This window comes from Emys orbicularis, chromosome 3, assembly GCF_028017835.1.
Source record: "Emys orbicularis isolate rEmyOrb1 chromosome 3, rEmyOrb1.hap1, whole genome shotgun sequence".
NCBI classification, from domain to species: Eukaryota; Metazoa; Chordata; order Testudines; family Emydidae; genus Emys; species Emys orbicularis.
Window position 1 is genome coordinate 18,292,898 of NC_088685.1, and position 18,282 is coordinate 18,311,179.

General features: G+C 43.6%; 1 protein-coding gene across 1 annotated transcript in view; it reads right to left on the reverse strand.

Moving 5' to 3' along the window:
- The window catches only part of TNFRSF21 (TNF receptor superfamily member 21), a 69,251-nt gene that overhangs the window by 18,342 nt on the left and 32,627 nt on the right, over positions 1–18,282 (reverse strand). Inside the window, exon 4 of the mRNA XM_065401859.1 lies at positions 6,306–6,571. Within this exon, the coding sequence (XP_065257931.1) occupies positions 6,306–6,571 (266 nt within the window). The remainder of the gene's footprint in view (positions 1–6,305; positions 6,572–18,282) is intronic.

An 18,282-nucleotide genomic window follows, 5' to 3' on the forward strand; every position in this document is an offset into this window, starting at 1 on the left:
TAAGGGGGGATATGACTGAGGTCTATAAAAGCATGACTGGTGTAGAGTAAGTAAATAAGGGACTATTATTTACTTCTTCTCATAACACAAGAACTAGGGGTCACCCAATAAAATTAAAACAAAAAAAAGAAAGTATTTCTTCACACAACGCACAGTCAACCTGTGGAACTCCTTGCCAGAGGATGTTCTGAAGACTATAACAGGGTTCAAAAAAGAACTAGATAAGTTCATGGAGGATAGATCCATCAATGGCTATTAGCCAGAATGGGCAGGGATGGTGACCCTAGCCTCTGTCTGCCAGAAGCCGGGAATGGGCAACAGGGGATGAATCACTTGATGATTACCTGTTTTGTTCATTTCCTCTGGGGCACCTGGCATTGGCCACTGTTGAAAGACAGTATACAGGGCTAGAGGGACCGTTGGTCTTACCCAGTATGGCTGTTCTTAGGTCTAAAAGTCTAAAATTTATTCTAGCACAATGGTTCTCAAACTTTTGTACGGGTGACCCCTTTCACATAGCAAGCTCTGAGTGCGATCCCCCTTAAATATATTAAAAAGTGTTTTTAATTTGTAACACCATTATAAATGCTGGAGGCAAAGCAGGGTTTGGGGTGGAGGCAGACAGCTCGCGACCCTCATGTAATAACCTTGCGACCCCCTGAGGGGTCCCGACCCCCAGTTTGAGAACACCTAGCAAGATACAGCCTTTGTTCGAGAAAGTTTCTTTCATCAAGTCTCCTTTCCAGCCTTCTACCAGTCAGGATGCATCACGGAGATCAAATAGACTGTTTTCTTTGTCTCCTACAGTGAAGGATAAAGATGGAGTTTCTCTGTTCCTTATATGCCCCAAATGGATTTCTTTGTCTTACATGTCAGGAAGGCTTCCTGGGGACTCAGTCTCCTGTCTCTCTTTGGGGTGCAGGAGTCCTGTTAATTTTGTCTCTTGAGTTCAGGAACATAACACCCATTGGTTTAGCTTGATGGCTTTGTATACTGCTAGTATGTAAACTGAGGCAAACCCACATTCCTTTGTCTAGGGGAGACCTGTTTATCACCTCTACCTAGGCTATCTGGTCTTAAACATGTTCTAGTAACATCATACAGAGGAATTCATAACTTCATATATAAGGCGAACACATGCACTTTACAATGATTCAATGTTACAGGCTTTCTTATGACACCTCACAAGGCATATTTTGTGCAACATATCATTGCAGTAGTATGTAGGCTGTGAATACAGGGGTGCCTAGAGTCACAATAGGGGGCTGTTGGAGGAAGCTGATTAGCAATCTGTTTAAGATGAACTGAAATAAAAGTGTCCACAGAGGGGGCTGCACCAGCTGAATTTTTTTTTTTAAATGAACCATTAGAGCAGCACTGATTGAACTCCTGTAGTCAGGCCTAATGCAGCTTGTTGAAGAGATTAGTGACCTAATTTCACTACTTTCCAGGAAAGCAAACCAATGCCACTGCTAGAAAGTGATCGTTAGAGGCTTGAGGGTAGATTGCTAGCCTCCAGATGCCATATGAGGTTTGGAAACAGAGAGCACAGCACTTTTTAAAAAGGAATATCTTTCAGAGTTGCTGCTTGGTGATTTTAGCTTGAATAATGTTTTGATATATGGCAAGCTTGTCAAGTCTATTCCTTGGGATTCTCACAGGATTCTGTTCCCTGGCAGTTAAACCCCTTTCCAGCCCCTATGCCATTTCCATTCTTTCCAAGGTACAAGAGCGATGCAAAGAAACAGTGCTGTCAGCCCTGCTATCTTCCACCAACAGGGTGACCGGAGGCATTTCCACAGTCCTTATCAAGCTGCATTGCTTCCCAGGCAACAAGCAGGCTAGTTTCCTGAATACATCCTTACCCTACCACAGACAGGCAGATGCAGATGGCTAGGCAGGGAAGCAAGGCTTTGCTACTCACTTTTTAAGATGAAATGCATGCAAAGAAGTGTGTGCCTTTATATTACCAATGCATTTGGCTTTAGGCCAAGTCCCACTCACTGGGCATGTGTAATCCCATTGACTTCACTGAGGTTACATGTGGGAGTGATAGGCTCCGACTCCATGGGTGCTTCGGGGTTGGAGGACCCACAGGAAAAAAAAAAAATGGTGGGTGCTGAGCACCCACCGGCACTCTCCCCCCTCCCTCCCAGTGCCTTCCACCATCAGCTGTTCCGCAGCATGCAGGAGGTGCTGGAAGGAGTGATGGCGGGCGTGCTCGGGGGAGAAATGGGGCGGGCCCTGGGCCAGAGCCAGGAGTCAAGCACTCCCCAGCACAGTAGAAAGTTGGCACCTCTGGTGGGAGTAGAGCAAGCAGGAACCCACCCATGACATCCTGTAAAGGCAACGTGTGGTCTAGTCAGTTTGCACGCTATTGGAGGCAGGGGCCACGTCTTCCTGTGCGTTTGTGGAGTGCGCAGAACAGAGCTCTGAGCCCAACTGGCGCATCTGGATGCCTTCAAAATGGAACTAATAATGGCCAGAACGTTAAGGCCTGGAGCTTAGATTTTTGAAGCCACTTGTGAGAATTTGATACCCAATTCCCATTTACAAGAAGTGGGCACCCAAATCTCTTGGGCAGCTGTGAATGCCTCAGCCTGGATCCTTTATATTATCCGGTGATTTTAGATTTGGGAACTGAAGTAGAAACACTTTGATTTTTAAAGGTGCTTAGCATCTACAGTTTCTCCAAACCGGGAGCTGGAGGTAGCTGAGCACTGTAAACACTCCGGCCCTAAGTGTCCAAAATTAGGGGACAATGGAAACGGAGGCTTTTAAAGCCTCACCATCTGTAAAAAGGGGATGATTCTTGTTTACTTTCAAAAGCTTGTTCTGGAAGATTAAGCATGCAGTATTACGCATGAAATTGCATGATATGCCACATCTACCATTAATTAAAGACGTGTTTAATCCACCACATGGTCGTCTGCCCTCACATTGCTCTCTGTGGGTAAGTTTACCAGATGAGGGATTTATGGTAGAGCAGTGGCTCTTGACCTTTCCAGACTGCTGTCCCCCTTTCAGGAGTCTGATTTGTCATGTGTACCCCAAGTTTCACCTCACTTAAAAACGACTTGCTTACAACATCTGACATAAAAATGCAAAAGTGTTACAGACACACTATTACTGAAAAATCACTGACTTTCTCATTTTTACCATATAATTATAAATTGATTGGAATATAAACATTGTACTTACATTTCAGTGTATGGCATATAGAGCAGTATAAACAAGTCATTGTATGAAATTTTAGTTTGTACTGACTCCGCTAGTGCTTTATATGTAGCCTGTTGTAAAACTAGGCAAGTATCTAGATGAGTTGATGTACCCTCTGGAAGACACCTGTGTACCCACAGGGATACATGTACCCCTGGTTGAGAACCACTGGTTTAAAAGGCCCCTTTATCTAGCCTGCCCCACACCCCATTTATATGCCTCCTGTGTGCTCCACTGAACAGCATTCTAGTCACACAGTCTCTTTTAAAAGGTAGCTGCAGAAAATGTTCCTGGCTTTTAAGTAAAACCAGATTCCATCTTACAGTTAACGTCCCTGGGTGTTTCTGCTCCTGTGTTCTCCAGGAGCTCTGCATTCCCAGGAACACTGAACAACTTATTTGGCAAAGCAGGTATGTGACAATGGCTACGTCCTAACAAGTACAACAGACAGGATTTTTGTGTCCTTTCAAATAGTGTCTCTATCTACACATGGTAGCCAGTTGTAAAATTGGCAAACATCTAGATGAGTTGATGTATCCTGGGAAGACCTCTGTGTATCCCCCAGGGGTACTCACACCCTTGGTTGAGAACCACTGCGGTAGAGGACTTGTGGCGAGTTTCATGGTCCGCAGAGAAAGTGACAAATAATTATCTTGTCTCAGACCCCACTCAATGTCAACCTGTGTTTGATTTACTGCAAAGGCAATGGAGCCTTCTGAACCGGTTTTGTACTGGACATGGAATTTGTGCTGCAGACTGTGCACTATGTGAACGTGGGCAGCCACAAACCATGACACACATTGTTGAGGACTCAGATAACAAAATGACTCAACTTCCTGGAGGTCTTCACACCTTGAACATCGCTGATAAGAACGCTGTGGCTTGGCCTGATTGGTTTGCATATGCTAAATAAATAGTCAGTGTTTGGAATCACACTGAAAAGGGATGAGAGAAAGATCAGGGCAAATATCGTGAGCAACTCTTGGGATGCCAAATTACCCTTGTTTGGAGGTTACCAGCGAGATCTGTGCTTGGAAGCCTCCACTCCACCCATCACTGCATCCACGTTACCCTGACATCCATGCTCCTAAAATTCAGATCACAAATCCCACCAGTTCCTATTTCCTATCAGCGAATAAGTATTGCCCAGGATTCTACGAGATTTACTCCTGCACTATTTTTAGTAAATCCCTAAGTTCTAAAGACTCCAGCCACCTGCCCAAAATGACTCAGAAAAAAAAAAAAAAAGTTTCTACATTATCCAATTGGATACCATCCCACCATGCAAAAGCCCAGAGTAAGACACTGAACTAGCACCATACTCCAGAGATGAACACAATCTGGTTACAAACTGCTCAGGAGCAGCAATTCTCACTTGTGTTCAAACAGCGCCCCTTCCCCGTAACGTTAGTTTCTGAGAACAAGCTCTTAGTCGGTCATGTTCTTACAGTAAAGAAGTCACTTTGGCAATTCTTTTTGAAAGATGGTATTAAGGCCTAGTCTACACTAGGAGGGTTTGCTATACCAGGAAAAGCACTTTTCGGTTGGTATAACTGTGTCTATGCTAGGGCTTTTACCAGTATACAAATATCAAGAGTGTCATATCCTTAACCAATATTACTGTACCAGCAAATGTTTCAAGTATAGACCTGACCTAAGGCTACTGAAGAGTTCCCAGTGATACAGACCTACTAAGTTTCCTTCGCTGGGAAAATCATGGATTAGTTTTTAAAAGATGACTTGCAATGTTCAAAATTGCATTTGTACTCCCTTTTTTCCTTTTAGGAGACATATACAGGTGCCCAAGTTAGTGCTGTTCTGTTCGTGTGTGGTCTTGAGAATTCTCTTTTAAAGCTTTGAAATATAAGGAAAGTCCAGTCTAGTCTTGCTGGAGGTCTCAGATAACGTATATTGTGAGCTTCCATGTTTTAAAAGGGAAAGAGCCCATATGGACCACTTAACAGAAGCCATCCTCTCCATAACGGGCATTAGCAGGCACTAGAGTTCACCAAGGGCCCATCTGCTTTTTGCTAACTAAAAATTTCTCCCCCTTAATCGCTTGGCTCTCAGTGTCGTCTCTTGTGATGTTCTAGTTTTACTAATTTTCTGGTTGAAATCTTCCCTGATTGACAAGATCTGTATTTCTACTGTAAACACTTGAAAAAAATGTTCCTGTTTCCTTTCCACGTTATAAAGCAGCAGCAGAAGGCACAAGCCTATTTCCCCTTTAGAAAGGAACCTTGGAGGTTTTCTCTCGCCTAGGATTTAAAAAGCGGGGTTAGAACATTTTAGCTGACACATTCCAAACACCTTTAAATCCTAGTTGAGACAAAACTTTTAGGCGGCTTTTTAAAATATCCCTCCTATGAAAGATTTTGCAGTGCTCCTAAGCAATAAGTGTCTCAATTTCTTGACTTCAAAGTGAGACAGCCCTATACAGTGCAAGCACGTGCTCTCTGCATTGCAATGGGTTTTGCAGAAATCCGTTTCCTCACCAAGGTCTAGTTTTTGGAATTAAGCACATGTGCCTTGCTGAACTGGGGCCACTGTTGCTCATTAAACCCAACAGAGAGGAGTGTCTCTCTCACAGAAAAACCTTACACATATGGTTGTAACTATAGGCAGTGGGGATTACAACTGAACCAAACCTGTAGTGTAGGTGGTTTGTTTTTACTTGTTCTCAGAGACACTAGTGTATCTATTCCCTGCTTGTTTTTATAAGTCCTATTACAGGAAATGCGATGGTCAAACCGGATATGGACGTATCTTTTGTGTAAGCAAGCATCACGTAGTTATTCAGGATATTTACCTCTCAACGTACTGTCTTGCCAGGCTATAAAAACCTAGTCCCTGAGAATTCTTTCAAACAGTGAAGATAAGAATTTAGGGCAGGAGAAAAATGATGTACAGTACCCAGTCTACACAGGGGTGTGTATTTTTCACATCCCCGAGTGACGTACTTATACTGACATAGGTCTGTCGTGTAGACCTGGCCTTGGAAGGACAGACTAGTGCACATTTCTGTGATGAAGAGTGTAATGAAAAAAATAAAACAAGCTTCCTCTGCAAATCAACATACACTTTACCTGGGTTGTGTCTTCCATCAGGCCTCTGATCTTCTCCACGACATCATTACGTCTGTGCTGCCGCAGTGCGCTGATGAGCTGAGCGAGACTGGCTTCAGGGCCTCGGATGGTCCAGTGCTGTAAGGCAGCATAGGCCCTTTCATGGTCTGCAGTGTACCCATTGGAGAAAGCCGCCATCTCACGGTCACTTGCATTGCTCAGAAATTGGTAGATCTCTTTCCACTGGCTTCCAACCTGGGCTGCTACGAGCTTCAGAATGTCAATTCCTGTCAAACAGAAGAGGTGGAGATGAAACAGCAGTTTCCAGCCTTGCAGCCTCTTAACAGTTAAATATCAACCTATTTATGTTTTGTACTAGCAGAAGGGTGGGTCTCTTCCATCTAAGAGATGCATTTAACAACTCTTTAGGTCTTTCATTAGCAATAAAGGATGCTTATAATACTGGGCGGCATGCTACTTCCCAGTGTTTTGCTTTAAGAACTCACCTTTGACACTTGTTATGTAAGTAAAGGGTGTAAAATACATAAATACTCTCTGATGCAGAGACATCTTCTAAAATTAGCTGCCGTGTTTGAGCAGTGGCTGATATTAACAAGCTTCCTCATTGGTGGTTGCATTACATTATGATACCTGGCCAACTAGCCTTTCACTTGCTGGTTTGATTTGGGGCAGGGGACGTTACACATTTCAGAGTGGATTCTGGTGAGAGGGGCACTTGTTATCCAGCCCGCTGCACTGCAATCTTATCTAGTTCATCCAGTAGTGATGAAATCCAGTTATGCGTTGCATCAGCACTGCTACTCAACTAAAACTGTCTATGGGTTGCTCTGGTGTGAAGAGATCCCTAGTAAAGAAGAGTGATTGAAGTTTTCTACAGCCCTGCATAAAAGCACTGAAGCTGTGACCCAACTACTGACTTGGGTGTGGTTAGGGAAAAAGATGTCACCTGAACTTTTCTTCACAAGTAACAGTCGCTTTCCCAAATATTAAAGCCCCATAATAGTGCTAGCTACAACCACATGTAAACTTCTGCTCCACTGTGGAAACACTTGAAAGACCTGTGAAATACTTGAGGTTTAAGAGGCAAAAAGTACAACTCGGTTGCTACATGAAATACTTTACACAAATATCAGAGGGGTAGCCGTGTTAGTCCGAATCTGTAAAAAGCAACAGAGGGTCCTGTGGCACCTTTAAGACTAACAGAAGTATTGGGAGCATAAGCTTTCGTGGGTAAGAACCTCACTTCTTCAGATGCATCTGAAGAAGTGAGGTTCTTACCCACGAAAGCTTATGCTCCCAATACTTCTGTTAGTCTTAAAGGTGCCACTGCACTTTACACAAAGTGATCCAAGTTTTCTATTCAAGAGTCTCTCTCCCCTCCCCTCTTCCACCCACCAGGTCTCTCAAACCACTGAGCACAAGAGACTGTTACAAAACTATCAACACAATATCCTCTCACTGTGAAACTTCAGAAGGGATATAATTAAAAGCCAAGTTCATCCATATAGGGAGAAGGAATCAGCAAGTACAAACTACAAACTACAGATACAAACTACAAGACGTTGTTTTGGAGCAAGGAAAGTTTTTTTTTTTTTTTTTTTTTAGGCAAGTAAGCTCAGCAAAATCCACCTTCAGCAGCCACACAAGGGATCCACACAACTGGTTTTCATACAAGCAGTTCTCAAGTTTTCACAGGGTGGGTCACATCTGAGGTTGCCTCATGAGCCGCTGCCCTTTCATTTCATGATCACACAGACCACTTCCTCACCCATTTGCAGTCACATAACATCTTTGTGGCAACTAAAGCAATAGCTTACAGAGAAATACTGAGAAGGTCTGGGATCTTTCCCAGTGGGATCAGATTTAACAACCTTGGTAACGCAATTTTTAGACTAAGCAAAAAACCCTAGTTACTGCATTTCTACACTCAGGACTGAAAATTCAAGCCACAAATTTTGTAGTCAAATTATGTTAGCAACACTCGACATAAACCCATACATTTCTTAACCAGTATAAAAGTGAAATGGGCTTAAGAGACCATTCTACATAAACTGGTGAAAATTCACTTTTAAACCATACCCTAGCCTAACAGAGCACTTTTCAATATTCCAAGAAACAGGCACCATGTGTATTAAGCCAGTCTAAACCGGCATGTGACCTACTTTCCATTAAATCACAGATAGTGCCAACTCACATTTTAAATACAACATACTTATTCATATTCTCTCCCACCATAGTCAAATAAGGGAAAGATCCAGTATTATAATTTATGGGCACCAAATTTAGTTTACCATAAATTGGATTAAGATCTGGAGGTTGTCCCCCCATACTGGACCTAGAATTCTCTTTGAAAAGTCTACTACATAACGTTTATATACAATTTAGAAACTGGCCCCTCCCCTGGAACAGTCACTATTTTAGTGGTAAAATCCTGGTGCTGCAATCCCTCACTCACACCAACACACTCAGATGCTGAAGAGACAATGCGAGCACTTGTTCAGTGGTGAAATACTTGCACAAGTCTTTACACCATCTTTGCCAGCCCTACATTAACAAAACCCACGTGGACACGACCCATCGTAGCCGCAGGCAACCCCTGCAATGGCACACAGTGTAGCATACATACAGACGCCGCCATGTTCCTGATGAAACATTAGCGACACTGGCATGATTTTCATAAGCCAATACCAGGGCAGGGTAGAGCAGCTGCGCTTGTAGGATCTACAGAAACCCACACTGGCTAGAAGCAGCCACCTTTGCAACAGCAGTGTTTAAATAAGGCCGTTTGTGCAAGCAGTCACCAACTATTTAATGACTTAAAATATAGAGGCACAAAGGAAAGGTTAAAGGCATAGTCCCCGAGTTTCTAATCTGCCGGGATGTGCTCCCCCCAGGTCCCGGCCCCACTCCACCCCTTCCCCCAAGGCTCCACCCTCACCCTGCTTCTTCCCATCCCCGCCCCTTCCCATCTCTGCCTCTTCCCCACCCAGTTTCGCCCCCTCCTCCGAGCGCACTGCACCCTCACTCCTTCCCAGTCCCCCCCAGCGCCTCCAAACAGCTGATCAACGGCAGGCGCGGGGAAGGAGGCGGAGGCACTGATGGAGATGGGGGGCTGCCGGCAGGCAGGGTGGCGCTGGGCGGAGGTTCTAGTAGGGGGGCTGCCGGTGGGTGCTCAGCACCCAGCATTTTTTTCCCCCATGGATACTCCAGCCCCAGAGCACCCACGGAGTTGGCACCTATGGTTAAAGGCCATATTTAGAAGTATGAAGTGTTGTTGTAGCCGTGTTGATCCGAGGATATTAGAGAGACAAGATGGGTGAGGTATTATCTTTTATAGGCCCAACTTCTGTTGGTGAGAGACAAAAGCTTTCGAACTTGTACAGATCTGAACAGCTTTGTGGAAGCTTGAAATCTTATGTCTCTCTCTCTCTCTCTCTCTCTCACGGGCCTATAAAAGATAATACCTCACCCAGTAAGAAGTGGGCAGCATTATCTCCCATAAATGTAAACAAACTTGTTTGTCTTAGCAATTGGCTGAACAAGAAGTAGGACTGAGTGGACTTGTATGAGGTGAATTGAAAAATAATTTGCTTTGCATTAATCACATGCATTAACTGCGATTTCCTGTTAGCCCTACTTATTATAAGACCAACAATCCGCAAGATAGAAGGACTATTTCCATTTTTCTTGCTTCTACATAAGTGATGCTAGGAGGATTTGCTTTACCACCATCTTGGAGAAAGTTGCACAATTTGTTGCTTAAAATAACCCAGAGACATGAAGTGTCATGTTCTCAATCACTAGAGAAGAGATCTGACAAACACTGTTGTACTTTATAACTGTGTCCCATTATCCAAGTCACTATTTGTTTTTTAAAATGGTGGTGCTATGCAATTTCAGTTGCCAAACCGTACATGACACTTACAGGAATTGAGAAGCCAGAACAATCAAGTTAACGACTCCAAAATAACTAACGTTTCCAGTTAAGCGGAAGATCCTCCTAATTTGGGATTAATAAATATATGATCAGTAACATATTTACAACATGAAAACAAAACCTTTAACCACTAGTTGGCTTTATCTTTCCCGTCCTGCCCAGGTAACACATCCTCATGGAATAACCTTACACACAGCAAACTCTAGGGGCATCCAACCCATCTATAGATGGAGACAAGTCTTCCTTAGTGCTTTGGGTTAAAAACAAAAACCAAACAAAAAACCAGCGAGATATCAGGTTCAGAGGGAAAAAATACAGTCTGTTTTGGAGGTTTAAGCAGAGGAAAGGCTCTTAGAGATCACTGAAAGTAACAATCAGTGCCAAGTATTGTGAATTCTTGTACTTTAGCCATGCCACTCAAGATCGCAAAGCTCCAGGATATGGCTAAAGTCACTCAGACATGTTTTAATCCTACTTTAATCTACTGTTCTCATAAATAGGGCTAAGAGTTTGTCATGGTTATTTTTAGTAAAAGTCACGGACCTGTCACGGGCAATAAACAAAAATTCACGGAGGCCGTGATCGGTCTGTGACTTTTGCTGCTGCAGCTTCATAACTTCCCCTGCCACTGTGGTGGCTGGGAGCTGCGGGTTTCCCCCTCTGCCCACGGTGGCTGGGAGCTGCCAGGGCCCTGCTGGCTGCCAGCCCCAGAGTCCTGCAACCCTTGGGACTGAAGCAGAGAATGTTATGGAGGTCTCTGGAAGTCACGGATTCCGTGACTTCTATGACCACCGTGACATAAACATAGCCTTAGTCATAAATAAGGAAAAGCCCACACAACATTAGGATAAAATCTTTTCAAAACTTTTGGGGCACAAAATTTTCAACCCCGCTAAAAACAAATGCAAGAGCATTGTTATAAAAAGACACCATTAGCCTCAGAGGTGTTCCACTGCTACAAACAGGAAAGGATCAGCCAGCAGTTATAGCACTAGCCTAGGACTCAGGAGAGGTGGGTTCAAGTTCCTGCTCGAATATGGACTTCCTGGATGACCCTGGACAAGTCACTTGCAGTTCCCATCTGCAAAACGGGGATAATAGCATTTCCCTAAGCCACACAAGATGAGGAGAGAAGAAACTAACTAGAAGATAAGGTGCTCAGATACTATGGTAATGAGGGACATATAAAAATTTAAGATGACCTCAGACTGTTCTAGCTGTACCAGCTGTAGACAAGTACTCAGAGTTTCACAGAATGAGGAATAAGTCCCCCAACTGCAACCAATATTAAACTTGGTGGAAGCTTTGCTAACAGCCTGCTGCTGTAAAAGGGAGTCATCCATACAAGTAATGAAACATAATTGACATTTTATTGTCCTGGAGTATTAGCTATAGGGGTTCACATGTTAAGACAGTACTCTATTCTGGGCTACCTGTGCCTAATCAGTTATAGCAACTTCAAACCTCATTTTCTCACACGATGAGGTGTGGGGCAGATCTCAGCTGGTACCAGTTTACACAAAGCTATGCTATTTAGCTATTGTGTTCTTGAACAAGACTTTGCTACATAGAACATTTTGTACATTCATGCTGATGTTGACAAGTTTAGTAAGCTTAATCACACAGTTTGCTAGTGCTATATTAGTAGTTCTATAAGCTATGCATGCTTATATCCTCTGGAGATGTCATTAACCTCTCAGATTAGGCTACAACACCCTGTGCAGGGTTTAATGGTGTATAAACCCTTTAGGAACAATTGTTCCACTGAAGAGTGAGTTGTGAAATTTCAGCCTTATGCTATACCCAAAGGCTTAGACACTGATTAAAAGTAAATTTTGAAATCTTAGATCGCCCACATGCACTATATTGTGTGAACAAACACGGAAAAGACAGACAGAAAGTACTAATTTGGCTTCAGTCAGCCAGAAGACCATTACGCCCACTGTTCTGAAAAATACGATTAAAACTATTACATAACAAGTTACTGGTGCATGCTGCCAAGTTGAGATAAATATTATTTGAGACATTTATAGTGCAACTTAATTCACTTGTTATTTTTTTAAAAGTTGTTAATGCTCATAATAAGCCTAAATCGTACCATCTTATTTCCAGAAAACGTACAAAATTTATAGCTTCCTGTTTTAATAAGACCATGCAGTCAACAGTGATATTATTAGAACTGCTCATTCAAATGTTCACTCAGGTTTTTGGATAGTAAAGAGTTCCATACAGTGGTTACATACTAAAGACATAATTGAAAGTAGAATTCTAGTGGCTAACCCTGCATGCACCGTTTTCTAAAGAATTAATTGCTACACTAGCATGTCCGTCTAGGTATGACCATCAGGAACAACACTCATCAGGTCCTTTCACTATCTTACAATCACTGTCCCAGTTTTCAAACTGGGTAACATTAGATTTAATACTCTACAGGGATGCCAGGCACCTGCAGCACCCACTGAATGCAATAGAATGGAGGGTGCTAAGCACTTTCGAGATTTGTAATAAGAACTTTGACGCACACTATTTAGCACTGACGCAATTAGGCTGGCCACAGGTTTTAACTCTTACCTAAGGCTAAGCCAGCTACATGTTTGCTAATAGTTTATTTAGGATTTCACCACTTCCATCCCACTCCTTCTCCCAAGCCAGACCCAGTGCTTCTGAGCTTCCCCCTTGCTGCTATCTTCTTCACAATGAGGTGAGAGGAAGAGGCAACTGAGCCCTGTACTGGCTCTTTATTCTGTGGCAGATACCAGGGCATGTCACCCCAATCAATCCATCTTTTATGGGCCCTATTAGTTTAGTTTCACTCTCATAGGAAGAGATTGGAACTGGAGCTGCATGACCCTTATTGCGAAACCCAAGGCCATGCAAAATATCCCACTAGTCTTGGGTTCAGACCTGGAAACTAAACTTGAAGTGTTATCTCTAAACATTTTCAGATCCACGACCTTGCAGCCTCTGGAGAAGCACACAGGTTTTTTTCTAAGGAGTCAAAGGGATTTAGAACTGGATCTTCCACTAAAAATGGAGCTGAGTTTTGCAATGAAAAATACCAGATAATCACAAGGTATTTCAGCGTTGGGATGTGGGATGACCCGAACCCCACAAAATGGGGCTTTTCAAGCAAAGCAGTTAAATTAGTATTTCATCGTTGTGACTGAATTGGAGCTGATCCAATAAAAGATATTACTTCACCCACAAAAAGAACAGGAGTACTTGTGGCACCTTAGAGACTAACAAATTTATTTGAGCATAAGCTTTCGTGGGCTACAGCCCACTTCTTCGGATGCATAGAATGGAACATACAGTAAGAAGATATATATACATACAGAGAACATGGAAAAATGGAAGTAGCCATACCAACTGTAAGAGGCTAATTAATTAAGATGAGCTATTATCAGCAGGAGAGAAAAAAAAACTTTTGTAGTGATAATCCCATGGCTGGGTCATTACACATATTGAATCTATTTCCCCATGTTAAGTATCCTCACACCTTCTTGTCAACTGTCTAAAATGGGCCATCTTGATTATCACTACAAAAGTTTTTTTTCCCTCCCGCTGATAATAGCTCATCTTAATTAATTAGCCTCTTACAGTTGGTATGGCTACTTCCACTTTTTCATGTTCTCTGTATGTGTGTATACATATATCTATATCTTCTTACTACATGTTCCATTCTATACATCTGATGTAGTGAGCTGTAGCCCACGAAAGCTTATGCTCAAATAAATGTGTTAGTCTCTAAGGTGCCACAAGTACTCCTGTTCTTTTTGCGGATACAGACTAACACGGCTGCTACTCTGATACCTCACCCACCTTCTTTCTCTAATATCCTGAGACCAACACAGCAACAATAACATTGCAAACGTATTTAATTAAAAGACACTGTAGAATGATGCAGAGTTGAAAAGAGATTCTTACAGTGCTCATCCAAGGAGAGTTGTGAGATTTATGGCACAACTTCAAGTTATTCTCCAGCCATCCAGTGCCTGGTTTTGGTGATTCTACATTCTGTCTAAAGCAGCACTCCCCTTCGGGTAGCTTTCCTGTAAGCACTGTCTCACAGGGTTGACTTGTCTTTCTTTTGTTTGTTTACCTTTGAATAGTGAACTGGAAGTTTTTCCAACTGCTCCAGACATCTTTGCAAGTCTTACCTTACTCTGGAGTGCTCAGCATTCTCCTTAAATTAAACTTGTATTTAACTGTTGCATTGAAACAACTCATTCCATTGCTGAAACATACTTAATTGGTCATCAAGCAAGTCTGCAGAATGCCTTTGTGTTTTAATGACTCTCTTGATCTATTCTTGGACAAATCTTATCCGTCTCCCATAAGTCTGGTTTTTCAGGTTGGAAGTTAACAGCGCACTTTGTTGATTGTTCATGCTCAAGGCCAGCTGCACCACTGTAGCGTTCAATGTAGACCAGTGGTTCTCTACCTATTTATCATTGTGGGCTGCATATGTGGTCCATAATGTGTTACTAGATTGCAGTTTGAGAACCACAGCGCCCTCCCCCAAGACCTCTATGCCCAGCACCCCTTGCCCAGAGACCACTTCACAGAGTGGGGGCAGGAATCAGAGCCCGGGGTGCAGGGCTGGGCTGCCCCGACCCAGAACCCCGTCAGGCAGCCCGAAACCTGGACCCCAGGAAGTAGAACTATGTAGTTCAGGGGTGTGGATACAGACTAACCCCTGAGTGATACAGGCTATGTCTACACTGCACATCTTTTAGTGACACAGCCATGCCGCTACAGCCATGCCGCTAAAAGGTGCGCAGTGTAGCCACTCTTTATTGGCAGGAGAGAGCTCTCTCACTGATCAAATAAATCTACCCCCAACAAGAGGCAGAAGCTTTGTCGGCAGTAGAGCGTCTCTCACCAACAAAGCGCTGTCTACACTGGCGCTTTTCGTCGGTAAAACTTTTGTCAGTCAAGGATGTGTTTTTTTCACACCCCTGAACGACAAAAGTTTTACCGACGAAAGTGCAGTATAGACAAAGCTAGAGTTATACAGACATAAGTCTGTAGTGTAGACCAGGGCTCAGGCACTTTCATTTTGGAAAGAGCTGGAGTAATAGGAGATCATTTGTCTATTATCTTTACGTACGTGCACCCATTGACGTTCACTGTAGGAAGTATGAAATGTTTACTTCTACATAGCTAAGCATTGCACTCAGTATTATAAGAACGCCTTACAAGAGTCAGCAGACAGTCTACGCACAACAGAGCTTTGTTTTTCCATTCCTGTGGAGACAGGATTTTGGTGTTTCTAATGTTCTTTTCACACTGTTCAGGGCTGAGCTGTTCCTGTGACCTTAGTCTCACCACGGGCACTTCTTTCAACAGACAGGCCTACATCTGCCTTTCCCTCAGAATGAAGTCCATTATTCAGCCCACTTTTGACTGGACTGCCAGGTTACAGCATCTGGTTTTCCCTAATAGGCACTCTATTCCTTCACCTACACCTTTCCTCCCCACTACCCCCAAATATCCCAGGGACTCGCATGGAACACAGTTGCAAGCCTGAGCACTTATTTAAAACACGGTGTTTAACTTTGACAGCACATCGAGAACTTACATTCACACCAAGCCATAATGTGTCAAATCCAAGCCACTTCCCAGGGCATCACAGACAGCATGTGTGTTTTAACAGGGGAACTGAAAATCCCAAACATTTTTACACTCCAAGAACAAAAAACAAACAAAACTGTTGAGGTGGAATTTTCACATTTGAACTAGTTTGGCTTTTGAGCTCAGGTCTCTCCACTCCACTCCGCTCCCCTCCCCCCCGCCCCGCCCAAGAAGTTTCAGTTCTCAAAGGACAAACCGGGGGGAAGTTACAGGTGAACAAAATCCTTAGTTGAAACACTAGTATGGGAGTACGGGTGAAAGGGATTTGGAGCCAGACGGTGCAGATGGCTGTGTGCCAACAGCAGATTTTACTTTGGAAGAAAGTTTTGCTATTAAACCCTCATATAGATTAATGATGTGCTGCCTGAGAGCAATATTAATTCACAAAGCCACTGAAGGAATTTCTCTTTTCAACCAAAAAAGCCTTGTAAGATGGGAAAGGGACTCATTTAAGATACTGAACAATTCCCATGTGCAAGATGGGAAGTAATAACTCCCCTTATGACCAGTCAAGGAAAGTGTACAGTCAATCATTGTGTGGTTAGCATTCATTGTACCCCAGGACACACAAGAGTGCAAGAATCAGTGGGGCTGTTACTGCATTTCATTATATAGCAGCCACTGTTCACCATCCCTGACCCTCCCTCACCACATTATCCACCACGGTCAGTGAATACTTAAGAATTATGCTTCCTCTACAAAAAGCAACAGAGGGTCCTGTGGCACCTTTAAGACTAACAGAAGTATTGGGAGCATAAGCTTTCGTGGGTAAGAACCTCACTTCTTCAGATGCAAGTAATGGAAATCTCCAGAGGCAGGTATAAATCAGTGTGGAGATAACGAGGTTAGTTCAATCAGGGAGGGTGAGGTGCTCTGCTAGCAGTAGAGGTGTGAACACCAAGGGAGGAGAAACTGCTTCTGTAGTTGGATAGCCATTCACAGTCTTTGTTTAATCCTGATCTGATGGTGTCAAATTTGCAAATGAACTGGAGCTCAGCAGTTTCTCTTTGGAGTCTGGTCCTGAAGTTTTTTTGCTGTAAGATGGCTACCTTAACATCTGCTATTGTGTGGCCAGGGAGGTTAAAGTGTTCTCCTACAGGTTTTTGTATATTGCCCCTTCTCTACCTACGCTACATTGATGACATCTTCATCATCTGGACCCATGGGAAGGAGACCCTGGAAGAATTCCACCATGATTTCAACAGCTTCCACCCCACCATCAACCTCAGCCTGGACCAATCTACACGGGAGGTCCACTTCCTGGACACCACAGTACAAATAAGCAATGGCCACGTTAACACCACCCTATACCGAAAACCCACCGACCGCTATGCCTACCTTCATGCCTCCAGCTTCCACCCTGGACACACCACACGATCCATCGTCTACAGCCAAGCACTGAGGTACAACCGCATCTGCTCCAACCCCTCAGACAGAGACCAACACCTGCAAGATCTTCACCAAGCATTCTCAAAACTACGATACCCACACAAGGAAATAAAGGAACAAATCAACAGAGCCAGACGTGTACCCAGAAGCCTCCTGCTACAAGACAGGCCCAAAAAAGAAACCAACAGAACTCCACTGGCCATCACCTACAGCCCTCAGCTTAAACCTCTCCAACGCATCATCAGTGATCTACAGCCCATCCTGGACAATGACCCCTCACTTTCACAGACCTTGGGAGGCAGGCCAGTCCTCGCCCACAGACAACCCGCCAACCTTAAGCATATTCTCACCAGCAACCACGCACCGCACCATAACAACTCTAACTCAGGAACCAACCCATGCAACAAACCTCGATGCCAACTCTGCCCACATATCTACACCAGCAGCACTATCACAGGACCTAACCAGATCAGCTACAACATCACCGGCTCATTCACCTGCACGTCCACCAATGTTATATATGCCATCATGTGCCAGCAATGCCCCTCTGCTATGTACATTGGCCAAACTGGACAGTCACTACGCAAGAGGATAAATGGACACAAGTCAGATATCAGGAATGGCAATATACAAAAACCTGTAGGAGAACACTTTAACCTCCCTGGCCACACAATAGCAGATGTTAAGGTAGCCATCTTACAGCAAAAAAACTTCAGGACCAGACTCCAAAGAGAAACTGCTGAGCTCCAGTTCATTTGCAAATTTGACACCATCAGATCAGGATTAAACAAAGACTGTGAATGGCTATCCAACTACAGAAGCAGTTTCTCCTCCCTTGGTGTTCACACCTCTACTGCTAGCAGAGCACCTCACCCTCCCTGATTGAACTAACCTCGTTATCTCCACACTGATTTATACCTGCCTCTGGAGATTTCCATTACTTGCATCTGAAGAAGTGAGGTTCTTACCCACGAAAGCTTATGCTCCCAATACTTCTGTTAGTCTTAAAGGTGC